At 43.1% G+C, this 16,964-nt stretch overlaps 1 protein-coding gene across 7 annotated transcripts in view; it reads right to left on the reverse strand.

The window, feature by feature from the left end:
- The window catches only part of ppfibp2a (PPFIA binding protein 2a), a 24,306-nt gene continuing 7,342 nt past the window's right edge, over window positions 1-16,964 (reverse strand). Inside the window, exons 4-28 of one of the 7 annotated variants that reach the window (XM_026999527.2) lie at window positions 16,503-16,589; window positions 15,375-15,488; window positions 13,081-13,212; window positions 10,825-11,067; window positions 10,253-10,345; window positions 9,827-9,955; window positions 8,867-8,978; window positions 8,373-8,405; window positions 7,566-7,627; window positions 6,644-6,719; window positions 6,404-6,492; window positions 6,246-6,313; window positions 5,968-6,028; window positions 5,466-5,507; window positions 5,217-5,322; window positions 4,919-4,951; window positions 4,079-4,214; window positions 3,862-3,990; window positions 3,607-3,757; window positions 3,378-3,489; window positions 3,019-3,107; window positions 2,770-2,892; window positions 2,452-2,577; window positions 2,015-2,203; window positions 1-1,889 (exon numbers count right to left, since the gene is read on the reverse strand). In XM_026999527.2, the coding sequence (XP_026855328.2) occupies window positions 1,686-1,889; window positions 2,015-2,203; window positions 2,452-2,577; window positions 2,770-2,892; window positions 3,019-3,107; window positions 3,378-3,489; window positions 3,607-3,757; window positions 3,862-3,990; window positions 4,079-4,214; window positions 4,919-4,951; window positions 5,217-5,322; window positions 5,466-5,507; window positions 5,968-6,028; window positions 6,246-6,313; window positions 6,404-6,492; window positions 6,644-6,719; window positions 7,566-7,627; window positions 8,373-8,405; window positions 8,867-8,978; window positions 9,827-9,955; window positions 10,253-10,345; window positions 10,825-11,067; window positions 13,081-13,212; window positions 15,375-15,488; window positions 16,503-16,589 (2,739 nt within the window). In that variant the 3' untranslated portion in view covers window positions 1-1,685. Of the gene's footprint in view, window positions 1,890-2,014; window positions 2,204-2,451; window positions 2,578-2,769; window positions 2,893-3,018; window positions 3,108-3,377; window positions 3,490-3,606; window positions 3,758-3,861; window positions 3,991-4,078; window positions 4,215-4,918; window positions 4,952-5,216; window positions 5,323-5,465; window positions 5,508-5,967; window positions 6,029-6,245; window positions 6,314-6,403; window positions 6,493-6,643; window positions 6,720-7,565; window positions 7,628-8,372; window positions 8,406-8,866; window positions 8,979-9,826; window positions 9,956-10,252; window positions 10,346-10,824; window positions 11,068-13,080; window positions 13,213-14,911; window positions 14,928-15,374; window positions 15,489-16,502; window positions 16,590-16,964 lie in introns of those variants that run through there. The other 6 variants (XM_035525633.1, XM_035525630.1, XM_035525629.1 and 3 more) reach the window with 6 other exon arrangements.

Here is a 16,964-nt window from a genome sequence, read left to right on the forward strand (position 1 = left end):
TGGTTTTTGCTCTTTTACTTCTGTTCACAACTCTCAGGCCACCTCATAGTGTTTCCAATCGCAATGTAAGACGATAGTAAGTAATTTGGTGAACAACAAATACTGATAAAGTATCATAAATACTAGAAGAGTACCATCGGCATCAGTTTAACAATGAAATGTTTGCGCTACCTGGAAAAAAAAAAAAAAAAAGTTTCTTCTTGTTGATTTAGGCCAGTCCAAGCGGGTAACTGCTAGAACACAAAAATGCAGCCAGGGATGTACACGGCATTTGGGCACTTAACACTTGACTGTATTTCTCTGCCACTTTACAGCAGCAATTACCATTTACAATTTTTATTCCGAGGTTTTTTTTTGTTTTTGTTTTTTGCCAGTTGCTGGCCGTATTGCACCACAAATACCAGGAAATATATTTATTTTTCTAATCCTTGTGAATCCACTGGCTTCAAGGTCCAGTAATCAAACGTGTCTCTATAGTATAAGTACTTAAAAAAATGTATGAATGAATGCTAACTAGCACTCAAATTATGTGATCAAATTATGTACATCTATTCAGGATGGCCACAAAGTGTAAATAAACTTAAAACTCACTAGTATGTTATTAGGAGATAGGAGATGGTTGCCTATTCTGTGTTTCCTGTGTCCCTATTAAATGCAGCAGAATTAGTTTAATTGAAATTTAATATACACATTAGTATTATAATTGAGTTTTAAAGTTTTAAACCTGCATATTTTCTCTCTTTTAATCTCACTATGACTGTCCTGGTTAAGCAAATGTTAGACAAATACAAAATATTTTGTATTGGTATCTGTGAAAAATATCTCCATGCGAAAATATCACTTTCTTTTAAACACAAAAATAAAACAAGGACTAAAATACCATAATGTTATATGCTAGTCAGTAAGATGTGGTGCTTTTATAGCAAAGTATATTTAATTAATATTTTTAACAAGGCTGGAAGTTGGAATATGACTGACCATTAACCTGAGAGAGAGAGAGAGAGAGAGAGAGAGAGAGAGAGAGAGAGAGAGAGAGAGAGAGAGAGAGAGAGATGGAAGCATGGATAAATGATAAATAATTTGATGCTATTGCATCACCCACATCAACCCTGGTCTCCTGGCATGGGTCAGTGTGGCCATTTGAACACACAAATCATCAGGAACACTACCTTACTTTTGCTGACTTCTAATTAGTGTGAGAAAGCCTAGACACAACCTCACAATAACACTCCTCTGGTGGTCTTTTCCTCTATGTATTGTTGAGTTTCATTTAAACACATACTGAACCTGTCTGGTTGTGTGTTTCCATTTAAACACATACTGCTCCCATTTTCTCTGATTCTGATTCACCCTCGTATTTGATGTTCATAATAATGTAAAGCATTTTGTAGTTCTGATTCAAATTTCTAAGATCTTCTTCACTAATACATTACACCAGCTTTCAGCATGCCAAGAACAATGACACAATAATAAGAAAGTCCCCGCACTCATAAAAAGTCCACATGACTCCCACTTAATGCTCTCCCATATGAATCAGCTGAGAATCTCATCCTTAATTCAACAAGCAGCAGGGGCCGGGCTTTTCTTTTCTGGGCTGTCCATCAGCATGAGGGAGGAGAGGGGGCAAGCACAGAGTCACTGCCTAAAGAGGGCAGCTGCTGACTGGGAAAGGTGGGGTGAAAGGATCAGCTCCTCGGCCCGACGTGATCCACTCTCTCAGAGTTTCTGTCCGTCATAGGGCTCAGACCCCTGAAGCCAGCCTGAGTGTGGTGAGGAGTTCCATTCAAGACCGGTGAGGCCTCCGCTTCCACCGGACAGATGTAGTCCGCAGAGTCGTCGGGCCTCCTCTTCCTCAGGTGGCTGAAGTTTGTGAAGCCCAGCTTCTTCGGCTGAAGTGTAGATGGACAGTGAAGACAGCAGCGAAATGCAACAGGTAAATAAATATTACTACAGAACCCAGCACATACAAGAGATTTAAGCAGTGGTATGTGATGTGAGGATGGTGGGTGAGTACCCGGACTTTGGCAGTGGTTGTGAGGGGTGTGTGCCCGCTGGTGTTGGCATACTCTCGTTTTTCCTGCTGGGCCTGCAGGCCCACAAGATTGTTGAAGTTGGTGGCTAAATGGCGCCTGAGTAGAGTTTTCTGGGGAGGGATGTTGAGCAGCATGGCCAAAGTCTCGGAGCTGAAACGGGGCTCTAGGATCTGAGGATGAATAACACAGAAGCATTTGGTGACCAGAAAAACCTCAAAAAAAATTTTTAAAAAGAAAACACACCATTTTGCAGAGAAAGAGAGAGAGAGAAACATCATACATTACTGTTTGTATGCTAGTCTGCGTCACTATGTTGATCTGACCGGTCAGTAACAGGTCAGTGAATGGGGAGGTGCAACAGTAAGTATTCAGAGCTACTCATTGTGCAAGGGAGAGACAGGTGAGGGAGACAACTCACTATGAGGCCCCCATGGACGCCGCTGCCTCTGAGGTTGGGTGCGTACTCAGCCAGGTCCACAGAGCGAAGCCACTCCATCACCCGGTGGTTCGACCACTGCACCACCTCAGAGGGAGATGTTTTATTCTACCCAGAAACAGAAGACAAGCACCCCGGCCTTATTGGTGAACACAGTGTTTTCTGTCCACCCCCCCCCCCCCCCCCCCCCCATCTGTCAGTGCATTATGATGAATACTGTAACTGCTTGATTAGATTTTTACATTAGCTTATGTATTATGATTTGTGTCTTATTCAGTGAATGATCCTGATCATGCCCACCTCGTCCCCTGGCCTGCGTCTGAGGCAGTGGGGGTTGAACTTGTTCACATGGAGCACATGAATGGCACACTTGATGCTGAGGTGATGGAGCTGACTAGTGACTTTCAGGAACAGAAGATCATTCTGAGAGGAGGATGTGAAAAGAATACTGAAGGTACAAAAACTAGTACTGTGCCAAAGCATTTCTGGATTATATTAACTTTGCTTTACCATCAGGGGTAGTAGAAAAAGACTGCAGTGTGTCCTTACCACGGTCAGATACTGAAGCATTTTGCCATCTACCCTGCTCTCGTGGAACTGGTCCTTGTACTGGGGCAAGCCGATGTCATCCAGCCACCCTATTTCCACAAACCAGAAACATCTGAAAGGCTCCACTAAAATGATACATATTTTAGGAGAATAAAGGCAATTGTACTTGCTCAATAGATGGTAAATATTTCTGTTTAGAGCAAACCTCAATATATGTCCTGGCCATAATCAGCTCATGTAGCGCAAATAACATGAGCTTAAACAGTACAAGTTCTTAGTACATGGTCTGATACTATGCCTCGGTTTTGTGCTTTATTGTAATTGTAATTCACATACATCCACATTACAAGGATACATACTTGTAACCCAGATGTGATCGAGCTCAGAGGATTTCTCCATTGCTTTGCTGGTGAACGACCTGAGGGCCAGCTGCAATTTCTTTCTGTGGAGGGGGTGTTTGATGCCCATCTCCTGTGCCAAACAAATTAAACACTAGAGAAAATCAATACTGACAAAATTTTCAGTTTAAGTGTATTTAAAGAGGCAAAACTTGCAAAAGGTGGACGGTGACATTAAAGAAAGCAATACCTTCTCAAACTGCTGTGGTGTGGCCAAAAGGAGGGTCTGACCACTGACCACCCACTGGCGGGTCAGGTTAACATAATGACCCAGTCCACAGTCCTCCAGCCATCCACAAACCTGCTCTGTGGTCCACTTAGAGAAGGGCACTGTCATATCTCTGTGGAGAAGGAGGAAACCCATATGGTAACACTTTGTAGCCATACAGCTATTTGTAAGATAAAGACAAACGGGGACAATTCACTGGCCAGTGCAGAACGTTACCGGGTCGCCCGAGCAGATTCAGGTGTTCGGGCGAGTCTGGGGCCAGCTGTGGCTCGGAAGCCACCTCTTTTGAATTCAGTGGGCTCTAGATCATCTCCCTGCAACCCCCCCGACTGCGTCCTCCTGATCCTGAACAGAGAATTGTGTTAAAAGTGTCCCTGCTGACTCAGATGGCAGGGGTCCAACCATGATGGCTCAACCATGCAGGCAGACTCACTTTCCCCACAGTCTGCGTATGCTCTTGTTGTTCTTCACAGCTTCCTGTGAAACAGGGGACTGCTGGTCAGATTCCCCTCTAGGCAGCACTGGAGAAGAATCAGATGTGCTTGTGTCCTGCAGTCTTTCTGTTTTTCCTGTGAGAAAAATAAAGAAAACACGTCCATGCTACCAAGTGTTGAACAGTTGTCACTGTAATAATATAAAGACCACAGAGAGAGATCATGCCAAAATAATCTGTCTGCCATTCCAAGCCAGTTGGAAGGATTTCACAAGTCAAATAGTGTGATGCTATCAGTGCAGCTAGCCACTGTTTAAAGGATCATTTACTATGTTCATCTATGTTCAGCACAATTAAATGTAGTCAGTAAGTCGTTTAAAAAATTTCACAATAGCAAGAGAATAAAACACTACACTGAAACTATGTGGCCTCTTTTACAGTATCAAGTATCCCAATGTTTTGATTCACTCTTATTTTAGATTGGAATGGGTAGGTTGCTTATCTCAACAAAAGATAAATAGGTGAGAGCAGAGTAAACATGCAGCTGTGGGTGTTGGCATGGTAACAGACGCCCAAGCATATGGCCCTAGTTACAGCAGCAGCTGCAGCCACAGGTCTGGCTCCAACCATGGCCCACAGAGAGAGAGAGAGAGAGAGAGAGAGAGAGAGTCCTAACCCTGGTCCGGCCTAAACGGCTACCCCACTACCCTACTTGATGAAAGGAGAGCGTGAAACTACATGTAGGAGCACAGGTGGTTTTCGTTTGCTGAATGGGTGGAGGAGAGAAGAGGCCAGAAATACACATCTACAAAACATCTAGCAGATGCCAGCAGTAGCTACCTAAAATGGGAGCGCTGGCACTCCTGCAGCGAACTTCAAGCCAGAGAGGAGGGTTGAGCAAGCCCAGAGGAAGAGAACAGGGAGAGAGAACACACATACACAGGCTGTTATGTAGCAAAAGTTAGCTACAGCGCCACTGAGGCGAAACAACGCATCAAGTGGTAAGCCCAAGCAAGATCAGTAACACACAGCAACCGTCTGTACAGGGCATGTGTGGGTTAAGGGTGCCTTATTTCTCAGGAAGCATAGGAGCATGCTGACGGTTAATGTACAGTGCAGTCTGTGACATGATTCATACGCAGGTCACTGTTCTCGCTGCTTTCTGGAGACCTCTGGGCGTCACTCATTCCACCCTCTGTTTGAGTGAAAACACCCATCTGGGGTCTGAAGTTGGAATTCGGAGTCTGGTAAAGACAATCACAAGTTGCCAAATTTAAGAGCATTTTATTCTGGTATTCAAAGTTGCACTCAAAGTTTCACTGAGCCGAGCATGTCTGACAGCATACCACCAACAGTGTCAGATTAAAAATGAATAAAAATGCAATACCTTCTCTGAACAAACAGGTTGAACAGAAGTCCCGATTACAGTCTACGGATTGAAGGGTTAAACAAATAGATCAGAGAAGAAACAAAATGGACATCCCAGCTACTAAAACCATGTCACGAGTAACCATAAAAAGAGAGACAACAGTGTTTTTGCAGTATGGCTCTTCTGACTTTAAATATATTCAAAGTATTAAAATAACTATACATAATTAATAACCATACATAAATAAGTACGGTTATAGTCCATTTGACTAGCACCTTGTTTTTCCACTATCCTAAGATATTTAAGGTTTAGTCCAGCAGGTGATGCTCTTGAGCAGCTGTAGCTCACTGCTAATAAATTTCCTGAAAGCTCTCCAGAAGGCAGAACAAAAAGTGATTTCTGACCAGTCTGTGCGTGTGTGTCTGTGTGTGTGTACAAATGTGGATTCATTTTTCCAGGGCACTTTTTTTTCGGTGGTGTTTGTAGATGGGAGAAAAACTGGACAACAAAGATGACAAACCTTTTGTGTCACTCCACTTTTCAAGTCCTCCATGCTACAGGACAGAAGTTTGGATTGTGAGCTGAGAAAATAATGCAGAGGATTATTCACACTGATACTTTTAGAATGCCACTCAATAAGCAAGAACTTTTATTTTCCATATGATACTCTGAGGCATGTAAAATAATTTAGCATGGAGTTGCTGATCACAGGCACTAGGACTGCACTGAAAAGCATGATTTGTGCACAAAAACAGTTCAGCCTGCAGCCCACCCAGGCAATACAGGAGACTGGTGTACCTGAATTCTGTCTCTTTCTGAGTGGAAATTGTGGACACAAGAAGGGGAGAGGAAAAGCTGGACATCAGCTGAAAGAAAGACAAGTAAATACCCGAATGTCCAAGCAGATTAACAGCAGCAACTGACGTGTACCCACACCTACACACATAGTCACACACCTCAGAGTGAGCCTTTACTGCGAGAGCCTTCATCCTCACTCCTCCACTTTTCTCTTCTTCCTCAATGCTGACTTGTAAAGCTGAAAGTGCTGGAGCGTATGGGTAAAAATACACCAGTTACTCACAAGACATATGGAATCAAGACAAGATTAGGTAAACAACTGATCCTTCAAGCTGATACATAAACAAAGTGCCTAATTCAGTATAAGCCAAGAGTGTAATTCAGATAAGCAGGCTTACGCTGCAATAGGGTCATGCCATCTCTAAACTGTCTGCAATGGTTCAGGAGGAGGGAGAGCTCCTCTATACGCCGATCCTGCACAAACAAACCAACAAACCTATTACACTGCAATTCGTATATGGAGTATATGAATAACAATGCATTAAAGAACTCTATTTAGAAAATAAGAAACACAATCTAAAACAGGAATGTGCAAAACATACACAGAAAATACAGATGAATTGTGTCACAGTACCAAACAACTACTATCAGAATGACTTTTGAATGTTCAAGATGGAAGAGAAAAAAGTGTGCCTCTTAGAACACAATTCCAAAGCGATGCATAGTGCCTTGATACTTTATGGGAATTATGTAATCCTTCATATTACCATTCTGATTACAAGTTCAATCATCTAACTGGCAATCTGTATAGACAAAGACTGAAAGAAACTTTCCTCAGCCTGAGCGTATATTACACACATGGGAGCAAAGCTAGATGGTGCGTGGGCTAGATTGGACAGCTGCAATCTGGCGATGAGTTCAGAGGACTGGGCAGGTTTTGAAGTGGTGCTCTAGGGTGGAGCCTGCCACATCTCTCTGCAAGTCCATGATTTTTGGCAGGGTCTTGCACCTATAAGTGGGTTCAAATGACCCATTTGGGGAAGAGTTTTGGTGGAGGTCCTGCCAACACCCCATGCCGTTCCCAGACTACACAGCTCAAGGCTCTGCTGGGAACACTGGCTCGTGTATCCTCACCCTGTCACCAGCTAGTGAGAGAGCGGAGGAGAGCCCGCTGCTGGCTACAGCATCGTCATGGTACCTGGCACATCAACATATAATTCATTTTATGAAGAATTTAATTACATTAGTTACTGTATACCCTTGCTGTACTTCATTTATCCCAGCATAATCATGTTTGAATGCCAAGGACAGACATATTACCTTTTCATTATTGGCTGCAATTAGTAATTCCATCCCTGCCTTTAACTTTTGTAACTCTTGATCTGTTGAGAAAGAGACCAAATGAACACCTTTACAAAATCTCTGTGACAGCAGCATGAGGCATGAGGCACACAGTTCTGTGTGCTTTATATAGTCTGGATTTCATTACAAACACAGTGGTTGCAGGCCTGCAGACAGATCTCATTACAGGACCAAGGTTCCTGCATATGGACAAGGCAGTAAAAGAAGAATTATATGGAGAAACACACATTGATTGAGATACTGTATTAGAGCACTGTTCTACTGAGAACAGAGAGGCCAGCATAATTCTTCTAATTCCTCCAAAGGGCAAAATTAAGACAGATTATTAAAATCCACCCTGGTCCACATAATAGACCAGGAGCTCCCACTGAAGCTGTCATAAAGGATAGAGAGTGACAAGGCAGTTTGTTTGATGTAAGGATGGATAAGGACAGGCATGCTTTGATGTGTTATTACATAAGCTTACTGAAGTGCTGGAACAGGAGTAGTAGGCAGGAATGAGTCTGCATAAGCATACCCACTAGAAAGCCAGCCGGAAACAGGGACATACTCGAGCATCAAAAAGCCTCTGAAGAGCAGTAGAGGCAGTGGAAGTGAGTGCCTCCTGTGCAGCTACACGTGGCGCTTAGAGATTTAAGAATCTCATATGTGTATGCACTTGTGTGATGAAGAATCTCTCGTGTTGAAAGGAACTCTAATGTTATGGTAAGTGAGTGTGTGTGTGTGTTCTGTATCTGAGAGTGAATAAATATACTAAAACCTTACGTTTGCTGTGGAGCCTTCTCCTGTATATCTCCTCTAATGTTGAGAGCAGGGTGGAGAGGACACAGAGCCTCTATTAGATACCACATACTAAACATTCGCAGACACCACAAAACACTTGCTATATAAATGCCACACCAGCAGTTACAGTGCATAAACCGCACCAACACTTATTGTGCAGATACCACATGCTGTTGTACATATCACAAATAAACAATTCATACTCTGATGGAACGCACAGCTCTTATATACTTAATTGAACCATTTATTAAGCAGGAAGGTCACAGGTGAGCTATTGTTTAATATAAAATTCTAAGCTTTGTTATGGCACTTACCAACTGATCTAGCAGGTAATTGCAAGAATCAATAGCGTAGATCAAGACCTTGCATGGACCATCATAACCCTTACTATCACAGCAAGAAGAGCAATCTTCATGCACAAGAAGTCACTGTGAGCTGATATAGCCATTAGTAAACCCACAGGATGGGATGTGTACCTCTTTCTGAGCTGTCCACAGAGACAGGGGCTCTGGATAGGAGCTGGGTCTGCAGGTTCTCTATCTCAGCATTCTTACACTGCAGCAGCTGCTGGAGGCTTGAGATCTCCGCCTGTGGGGTAGGGGTTTCTGCATCAATCTTTATGTCTACATAAAGAGTTTTGGTTGACTGGAGGATGATGAGAACTCGCTAGTGTGATAGAATATAACAGGAATTTATGGGAGTGGCTTCAGTACCCTATACACATTTCTATTTCAGGCAGACATGAACAAAATGTATATCCTCAGTATTGTAGAACAAAAGCAGAAAATGAAAATACAGCAAGATATATTTTGAAAGCAGGGACCGCAAGCTTTAAATTGCTACCTTAAATGGCTTCCTTTACTAATATTCCCTTAGCAAACCTTCACATATGTGAACATTTGACTGATGACTTTGTCACACAGTAATTAGAATGGTTCATAGACACGTGAAGGGTGGTGCTTTGCCCCACAGCAATTAGCACAGTCAGCAGATTCCATGCTCCAGGGGCAGTCAGGTGAACTGGTCAGCCAGTGGAAAAGTCCAAGAGTTAGAGCTAAAAACATATGAAGGCTTTATCTGAGAGGAGCTAAACTCACAGAAGCACATCATCTTGTCAATGACATCAAGCCTATACAATAAAACTGTGAAAAGAATATGACAAAAAGAGACGGCACAGGAGCTGTGGAGGCATGAGCAGAAGACCTAAGATCAGGGGTGACAGCTGGTCTGAGGGAGCTAGGAGGAGGAGGAGGTGTGGCAGATGAGAGTTGGAGGCAGAGAATATGAGACTGAGGCAGCTAGGACAAAGAATAGGCAGGACTGAGGAAGGTAGGAGGTAGAGGAGGTGTGGCTGAGGAGGGTAGGAGATGGAAGAGGCAGGGCTGAGGCAAATAGGACATAGAGGAGGCCGGACTGAGAAGGGTAGGAGGCGACACCTGGAGGCTCCTGCTGCGCTCCTCCCACTGCTGCCGCTCCACTTGGAGCTGCTCCACTGAGAGCCTCAGACTGGACAGCTGGGTCACCAGAGACTGGTAACACACGTGAAGAGAGTAGGAGACAGAGAGCTACAGGAAGAGGAGGAGAAGAGACAGAGAGAAACAGAGAGAGAATAAGGGAAGGAAAGAGGAAGACAAACAACGACGCAAAGGCCAAATGTGAAAGGGAACTGGCCAGTACTGAAAAGGGACTGGCGTGCTTCGCTGCTCTAACGATTCCGAATAGGCAAGGTTAAAATACAGAAGAAAAATAAAGAAGTGAGGGGGATTCCTGTAAAGTGTGTGCTGCAGAGAAGAGGATGCAGGCATGTGCTGTACAGTTAGGCCACTGGGCCTTTGGAAGATCACGTACTTCTGTAGCTGTACCTTTGTAGCTTTGAGTTTCTGCTCGCACTGCGACTTCTCGTCCTCGAGCTCATTGACTTTATTTTTGAGCAATCTCAGTTCCTGCAGCAAGCCCTGTTTGGAAGAACACAGCATAAAGATAGGATCACATGGCATGATTACTACTCTGAGCAATGTTTGTTCTCACGCCATGCTCGAACAATACACTGTGCTTGTTTCAAAGGAAGACTCAAAAAGTTCTGTTATGACTTCAAGCTACAAATGATTTAGTTAAGCTTAATAAAACATGGAGCTCTCAAGTTATCCATTTTCATGCTGAGTTAGACATGTCTCCAGACCTTAGAGCAAAATGCAGTGGTACATAAACAGAGCAAAACAAAAAAACAACAAAACCCCAAAACAAAACAAAACAACAAAAAATCTTCAAGCCCAAATAACCAAGCATACCATCACAGATGTATTGGATAAGTAACAGGCATTCATTTTGGTCAGCAAATGACAGAAACAGAAAAAAGCAAGTTTGGTAGCAGGTTCACAGGCCAGTCCAACATTCCAACGAAAGCAGAGATCTAAAAGGTTAACACAGTGCCTACACTTTCTTTGCCACAGCAACAGCGCTCCTCAGCATCTAAACCTCCGGAGCCTGGCTCCAGCATGGGCCCGTCTTCAGCCTCCACTGCCCCACCTGGAAGAGCCTCGGCTGGGCTAGCTCCCGCACCCTCATCGGGGTCCAGTTCCTGGGCCTCTGCGTCCTGTTTCTCACGGATCTTACAAGAGAGCTCTTGCTGAATTCTACACATCTGCTCCTGCAGCTCACTAATCAGATTCACTACATGCTGTCAGAAAGAAGGACAGGACAGGAAAATGAGCATGAAAAATGTAAAGCAAAAGAGGTTGAACTAAGGGGACATGCGTGATATTCTGTATATGCGTGCATTTGTTGTATTCATGCCCATTTGAGTAGGGTCAAACAATCATTGTACTTAGAGCATTTGGCACAGTGACTTACATATTAATCAGAAACTAAATATTCCTTAGTATAAAGAGACTCGGGTTTTGACTTATGCCACTTGCCATGTTTTGCAGTCCAGACTTTTTCCGAGCTGTTTAAGTGTGTCACTCAGCAGGACATTTATAAGACCAGAATAAAACAGCAAAGAGAAAACACCACACAACACAGACTAAAAGCCGCAGAGCTGTTGAGGCTGGCAGGGCCTGGAGGCATCAACCCAGCCACCAGAGTAAACAGCTCCCTGACCCTGTGTGGGTTGTTTTTTTTTGTTTGTTTTTTTCTCGGCATGCCAGGAATTCAACTATAAGGCCTTTTGTTTAGGAGCCAAATGGTAATATTTCATTTCCTGGATATGCAGCTTGGGCATTCTGGGTCTAAATGCAAACCAGATTCAAATGTTGTGTTTATATGACTTCATTGTCTGGCCAGCTGAATCCGAGCACTGAACTGGCCTTTAATTCATTTAACTAATATATAAAGCTTTCCTCTGCAAAACATAACACATATGTAGTGATTAACTTAATAAAAAATATGGTGCACTTGTTTTTAATGCAGAGTTGAATGGAGCAGCCAGACAGGCTTGATTTTAACTAGTGTAAACATCAGTTAAGCAATGACTGGCACATGAAGGGAGGAAATGTCATGTGATATAGACAGAGACAGAAAACACAGCAGATGAGAGGATCAGCCCCAGATCACTATCTATAGAGCAGTGCTGAGAGAGCCGGGGTGAGGGCCAGCTCCCCTCGGCTGAGCCCTAGCCCGCCAGTGGAACACTCCAAGCCAGATTGCTGTCATTCCTTCATTTTGAGCGAAGCCCCACAGTTGTCAGAGGAGCTGGTGCAGCTTGTGTGTACAGACCTGGTTAAAATATAGATCGACTTTGACTACTAATCTCTCAAGCACTCAAGACATCTGAACCATAATAAGATGACAAAAACCACAGGCCTTCACGAAGGGCTGCTTTTGAAATGGTGTAACATGGGTGTGACAATTTGTTTGGTTGTTGTTTTGAGTCATATTTACAAGGGAGACAGACAACCTCACACAGACAGAAACACACACACACACACACTCGTCACATGCACTTACAGATGCACAAAGCCTAAAGCAAGGTATATTTTACATCACCAAACCCTAACTGTCATGGGGAACATAGCAATTACAACTGGCACATAAGCCATACTTTTACATTACTGTAATTATGAAAAGGAAAAGTCTCAATTTGTTGTTGCAAAAAGGTTGCTGCTAACACACATATAAATGTGGATGCTCCAACAAAAAAGAGCCCATGTGATCACTGAGCACACTATGTCTGCAGGTAGAACCATAATGTTTTGTTCTTCTCTCCTAGTTTTCATTAAATAGAAAATTTCCACAAATTGAGGACATGCCTTTTTCCAGCCAATGAAAGGATTCAAAAAAAGAGACACTAGAATTGAATTGTGTCTTAGTCTTTAATCTTCTTCTTCTTTTTTTTTTTCTTTTTTTTTTTGCTGTGTTGGGAAGACTGAATGTGAGCCCATGCACTGTTCCACTTACTGCTCCAGTGCCCCAAGGAGCAAGTATTAGTGTAAAGCTTTTCACAGCTGAGTGATTGCATCCAAAACTGAGTCACAGTGAAGCAAGATCCTGAACCTTTCTCCAACTCCCCTCAGAACACATACAGTTAACGAAAACATACTGGTGTAGCATTGTTTTGTGAGGGAAAGCTGCCCAAAGCAGAGCCATATAACCAACTGTACAACTTGCCCTTACTTTATTAGACTACAAGGCTCTCAAACCACCTTAGAGGTTTGCTAGAAGGTTCAGGGGGTAACAAACAGCAGCGTGGTACCTCGGCATTATGCTGCCTCTCCACGGTGTGATTCTGCCTCTCCTCCATGCCTACCAGCTTCAGTTTCAGAAACGAAACCTCATCCATCAGATCCAATTTCTGGGTCTCGAGCGCCGTCCTACTCAGTAGCTCCTAAACAAGTCCATACACGCACGCACATGCACACACATCATACACAAACACACACACGTATGCAGACACAGACGTGGATCTCAGAGAAACCTTTCCTCAAAGAGACTTCAAACATATCCCCGGGCTCTGCTGAGCCCCTGCTTGACTTGGGCTAAATATACACAGCCTATGAGTGCTATATTTGCTTTCCCTCTCAGAGAGCGAATGACATGAGGGGGAGCGCGCAGCTCGAGCTGGGGAGAGTGAGGCCACAAACACGCAGGAGATTAACAGGTGGTTTTCTATTTGTGTGAGAACTGTAGACAATCACCATAAAGAAAAAGCCCACAGACAGACTTAAAACGTACACAGTATCAGTGACAAAAACAATGTTACACTGAGTTCATCGTCTGAAGTTGATTGTAAGCAGTGACACATGTGTCATGTGGTACAGCCCCAGAAAGTATTTCGAATGCTCGACTTTGAGCGGGCTTTCCACGCTGCACATGGAAAATATTAGAGCAGTGTCACTGGAAATGGATTTCATTTTGAGGCCAAAACCTCATAATGACCACATCTCGGGCAAGCACACTAAAAATACTTCCAATCAGAGAAGCCAAAGCTGCAGATTCCATCATCAAAGAAACGCAGAATATAGAAACGTACAATTAACTTCGCAGGAAAACTAGTTTTGCACATGGGGCACAAATTGAAAATTGTTTCTTAATTTCTAGATCAGATGGAGAACTTGGAAATGATGTGGAAATGTCCAAAGTTTTGGAATAGATTAGATATATTTTTTATAAGGTGACGTCTTGTGCTTGTCCCCAACGAGGCTTAGAGTATTCAGCCAGTAAATATCACTGCCTTTGAAAGGCACCAGTGATACTTACCTGAAAGACTGAGCACTTAATTGATCACCACTTGTCAGTTACCTAGCCTCACTGCTTAGCTTGAGTCTTTCTCTCTTTTTGTCAATTACCTAGTCTCAGTGCTCAGCTCGAGTCTTTCTCTCTTTTTGTCAATTACCTAGTCTCAGTGCTCAGCTCGAGTCTTTCTCTCTTTTTGTCAATTACCTAGTCTCAGTGCTCAGCTCGAGTCTTTCTCTCTTTTTGTCAATTACCTAGTCTCAGTGCTCAGCTCGAGTCTTTCTCTCTTTTTGTCAGTTACCTAGTCTCAGTGCTCAGCTCGAGTCTTTCTCTCTTTTTGTCAGTTACCTAGTCTCAGTGCTCAGCTCGAGTCTTTCTCTCTTCTTGTCAGGTACCTTATCATACTGCATATTGAGTTGCTCTCTTGTTTCGTCAGTTACCTAATCTCCCAGCTCTGCTAGAGTCAAGCTGATGAAACCCTCAAACTAACACTCTGCTCACCTGGCCTGAAAACTCCCCATCCCAGCTGGGCACAAACCCAGTCCTGGAACACTACAAAGCCCCTCAAAATATTCAGGTTGCCAAGGCAATGTGAGGGCCAGCAGTCTGGAATCACATGGAGGAATTTCCTCCTGTGAAGCTCCAAACACTCAGAGCTCAACTATGGGCACATCATGTCCAGATTTTCCCCAAAGATACAAGCAAGACCTCCATTTTAACTATAGCCTGGAATTACAGCAGTGAATAGGCTCTTAACTAAAAAATTTGGCACATGTCTGAATAAAACCAAGATTAAGAAATAGCACAAAAGAAACCAGCAAACATGTGAAAGGGGGTAACAATGAACTTACAGATATGAAGAAAACACTGTAAAAACAAAACAAAAAGAACAAAACAAGAACCATGAGCAAAAAGTGACTGTAACAGCAGTAACAGACACACTGTTGGCAACATCAAAACAAAAATATCCACTCCTTAGTGTCTGCTTGTACACTTACTTATTTTAAAACAAAGTGAGCACTAGAAGACACTGGATACGCATTCAGTGATAGATTTCTATACTGTAAAGCTACTACAAAGATAGGAACCACTTTTTGTTTGTGTTAGCATTAATAATGAATTTAATTTACATTTACATTTTTGGCATTTAGAAGATGTGCTTGTCCGGAGCAACTTCCAAAAGTGCTTTGTAATCTACACTCAGAATATATCCTAGCCAGTACAGTAGGCTAGAGTTCAAGATACTGTTGAACTAGAATACTACTAAATACAGGAATCAATGCTGATACCTAGAAGTGCAAAATAAAATGATACCTGTTGCAGCATCTCTTCTGTGGAGTTGAGTTTGTGCTGGTGCTCCTCCAGAGAATTCTCCAAGTCTCTGATCTTTTCTCCTTGAGCCTCTACCTGGTCTGTCAACACACTCACCTGTGTGTTTGTTTACATTTATGACACAAAGAGAGAGAGAGAGAGAGAGAGAGAGAGAGAGAGAGAGAGAGAGAGAGAGAGAGAGAGAGAGAGAGAGAGAGAGAGAGAGAGAGAGTCAAATAAAGAGATTATAACAACCCCTCCTGAGCTCACACCCCCTTACAAGCTACAGTACATGAGCTGAATCAGCACTTCTACACCAGCAGTACCTGTCTTTATTTGGCATTCAGGTGCAACGCAAATATTAGTAATTTAAGCAAAGACTCAGGAGCCAGTCCTAGTCTAAACACGTCCTTCACAGGCTGCTGCCCCAGAACTGTTTCTGCAAACAACTGCAACAGAGATACTCGAAACCCAATAAGCCAAGACAAGCCCTGTTCATTTCAATGAGTTTTGAAACAGTCTGAGCTCGTAATCATGAAGAAGCCAAGAAGAGCTGCCCCTATATCTTTAAGAATCAGCGCAGCTGCAACACACTCTAACACACTCACACATCACTCAGAAAAGGTGCTGGTGCCTACCGCTCTCAAGCCCAGCCATCCAAACATGTGACAGAGCAGAGTAAACCCATCCTTCCTGCCTGACTTCAGCTTCACAGGACTGTGTTACCTGATCCGGCCAGTGTTTCTCCACACACCCACCACAGGGGTCACACAACTGTCTGCTATAGGGCATGTTCATATGCAGCCAGTCCACATCCCTCCAAACTGTGGCCAGGTTACTCAAGGGGTTATGGTTAACATAACATTTGCCATGAATACAAAACATTCTGAGGAAAGCCACTATGTCATACATATGTCGTGAATAATTTAGTAATTTGACCAGAAAGTTTCAATAATTCATAAAGACCACAAGGGGAAAAAAAAAGAAGTTATGAATGCACTAGATAATATAAAATATCAAACAGAGACCAACATGCACGCATGTGCACAAAGTCACCGTACACATGCACAAACATATGCATGCACAGACTTCCACAATGGCATTACAATACAACCAATACAACCATCTTACCTGTAACACAAGAGATTCCTTATCTCCCTCTAGTCGAGACAGTCGCTCTTGGTAGCTCTCATTGTTGCCTAGTGTCCGCAGATTGACCTGAAGACCAGTGGTCATCCATATATAGTATTACAATTACATGTGTCTAGAGTGCTACTTACTGCAAGATAAAACAGGCAGGAGAAAACATGTCCGTTTCAAACATGTAGACTGAGAGGATTATAACGGCAATCACCCCTGCTTCCTGGGAGTCCTAGAGAGAGGTTTATCCATCAAATGTTTGTTGCTCCAGCTCCAAGCTGAGCACCTCGCCCTGCATATATGCTCATTCATGTGAAGAATCTATGTCGACTTCCCTGCCCTATATTAGCTTTCCACTCTGGTCCGAGAAGTGCTGTTAAGCTCCTCCTTAAGAATCGTAAGTGTTCATACTGCCAACTCTTCTATTCATGCAAGAACAACTACATTTTTTTT

This window comes from Electrophorus electricus, chromosome 4, assembly GCF_013358815.1.
Source record: "Electrophorus electricus isolate fEleEle1 chromosome 4, fEleEle1.pri, whole genome shotgun sequence".
NCBI lineage: Eukaryota > Metazoa > Chordata > Actinopteri > Gymnotiformes > Gymnotidae > Electrophorus > Electrophorus electricus.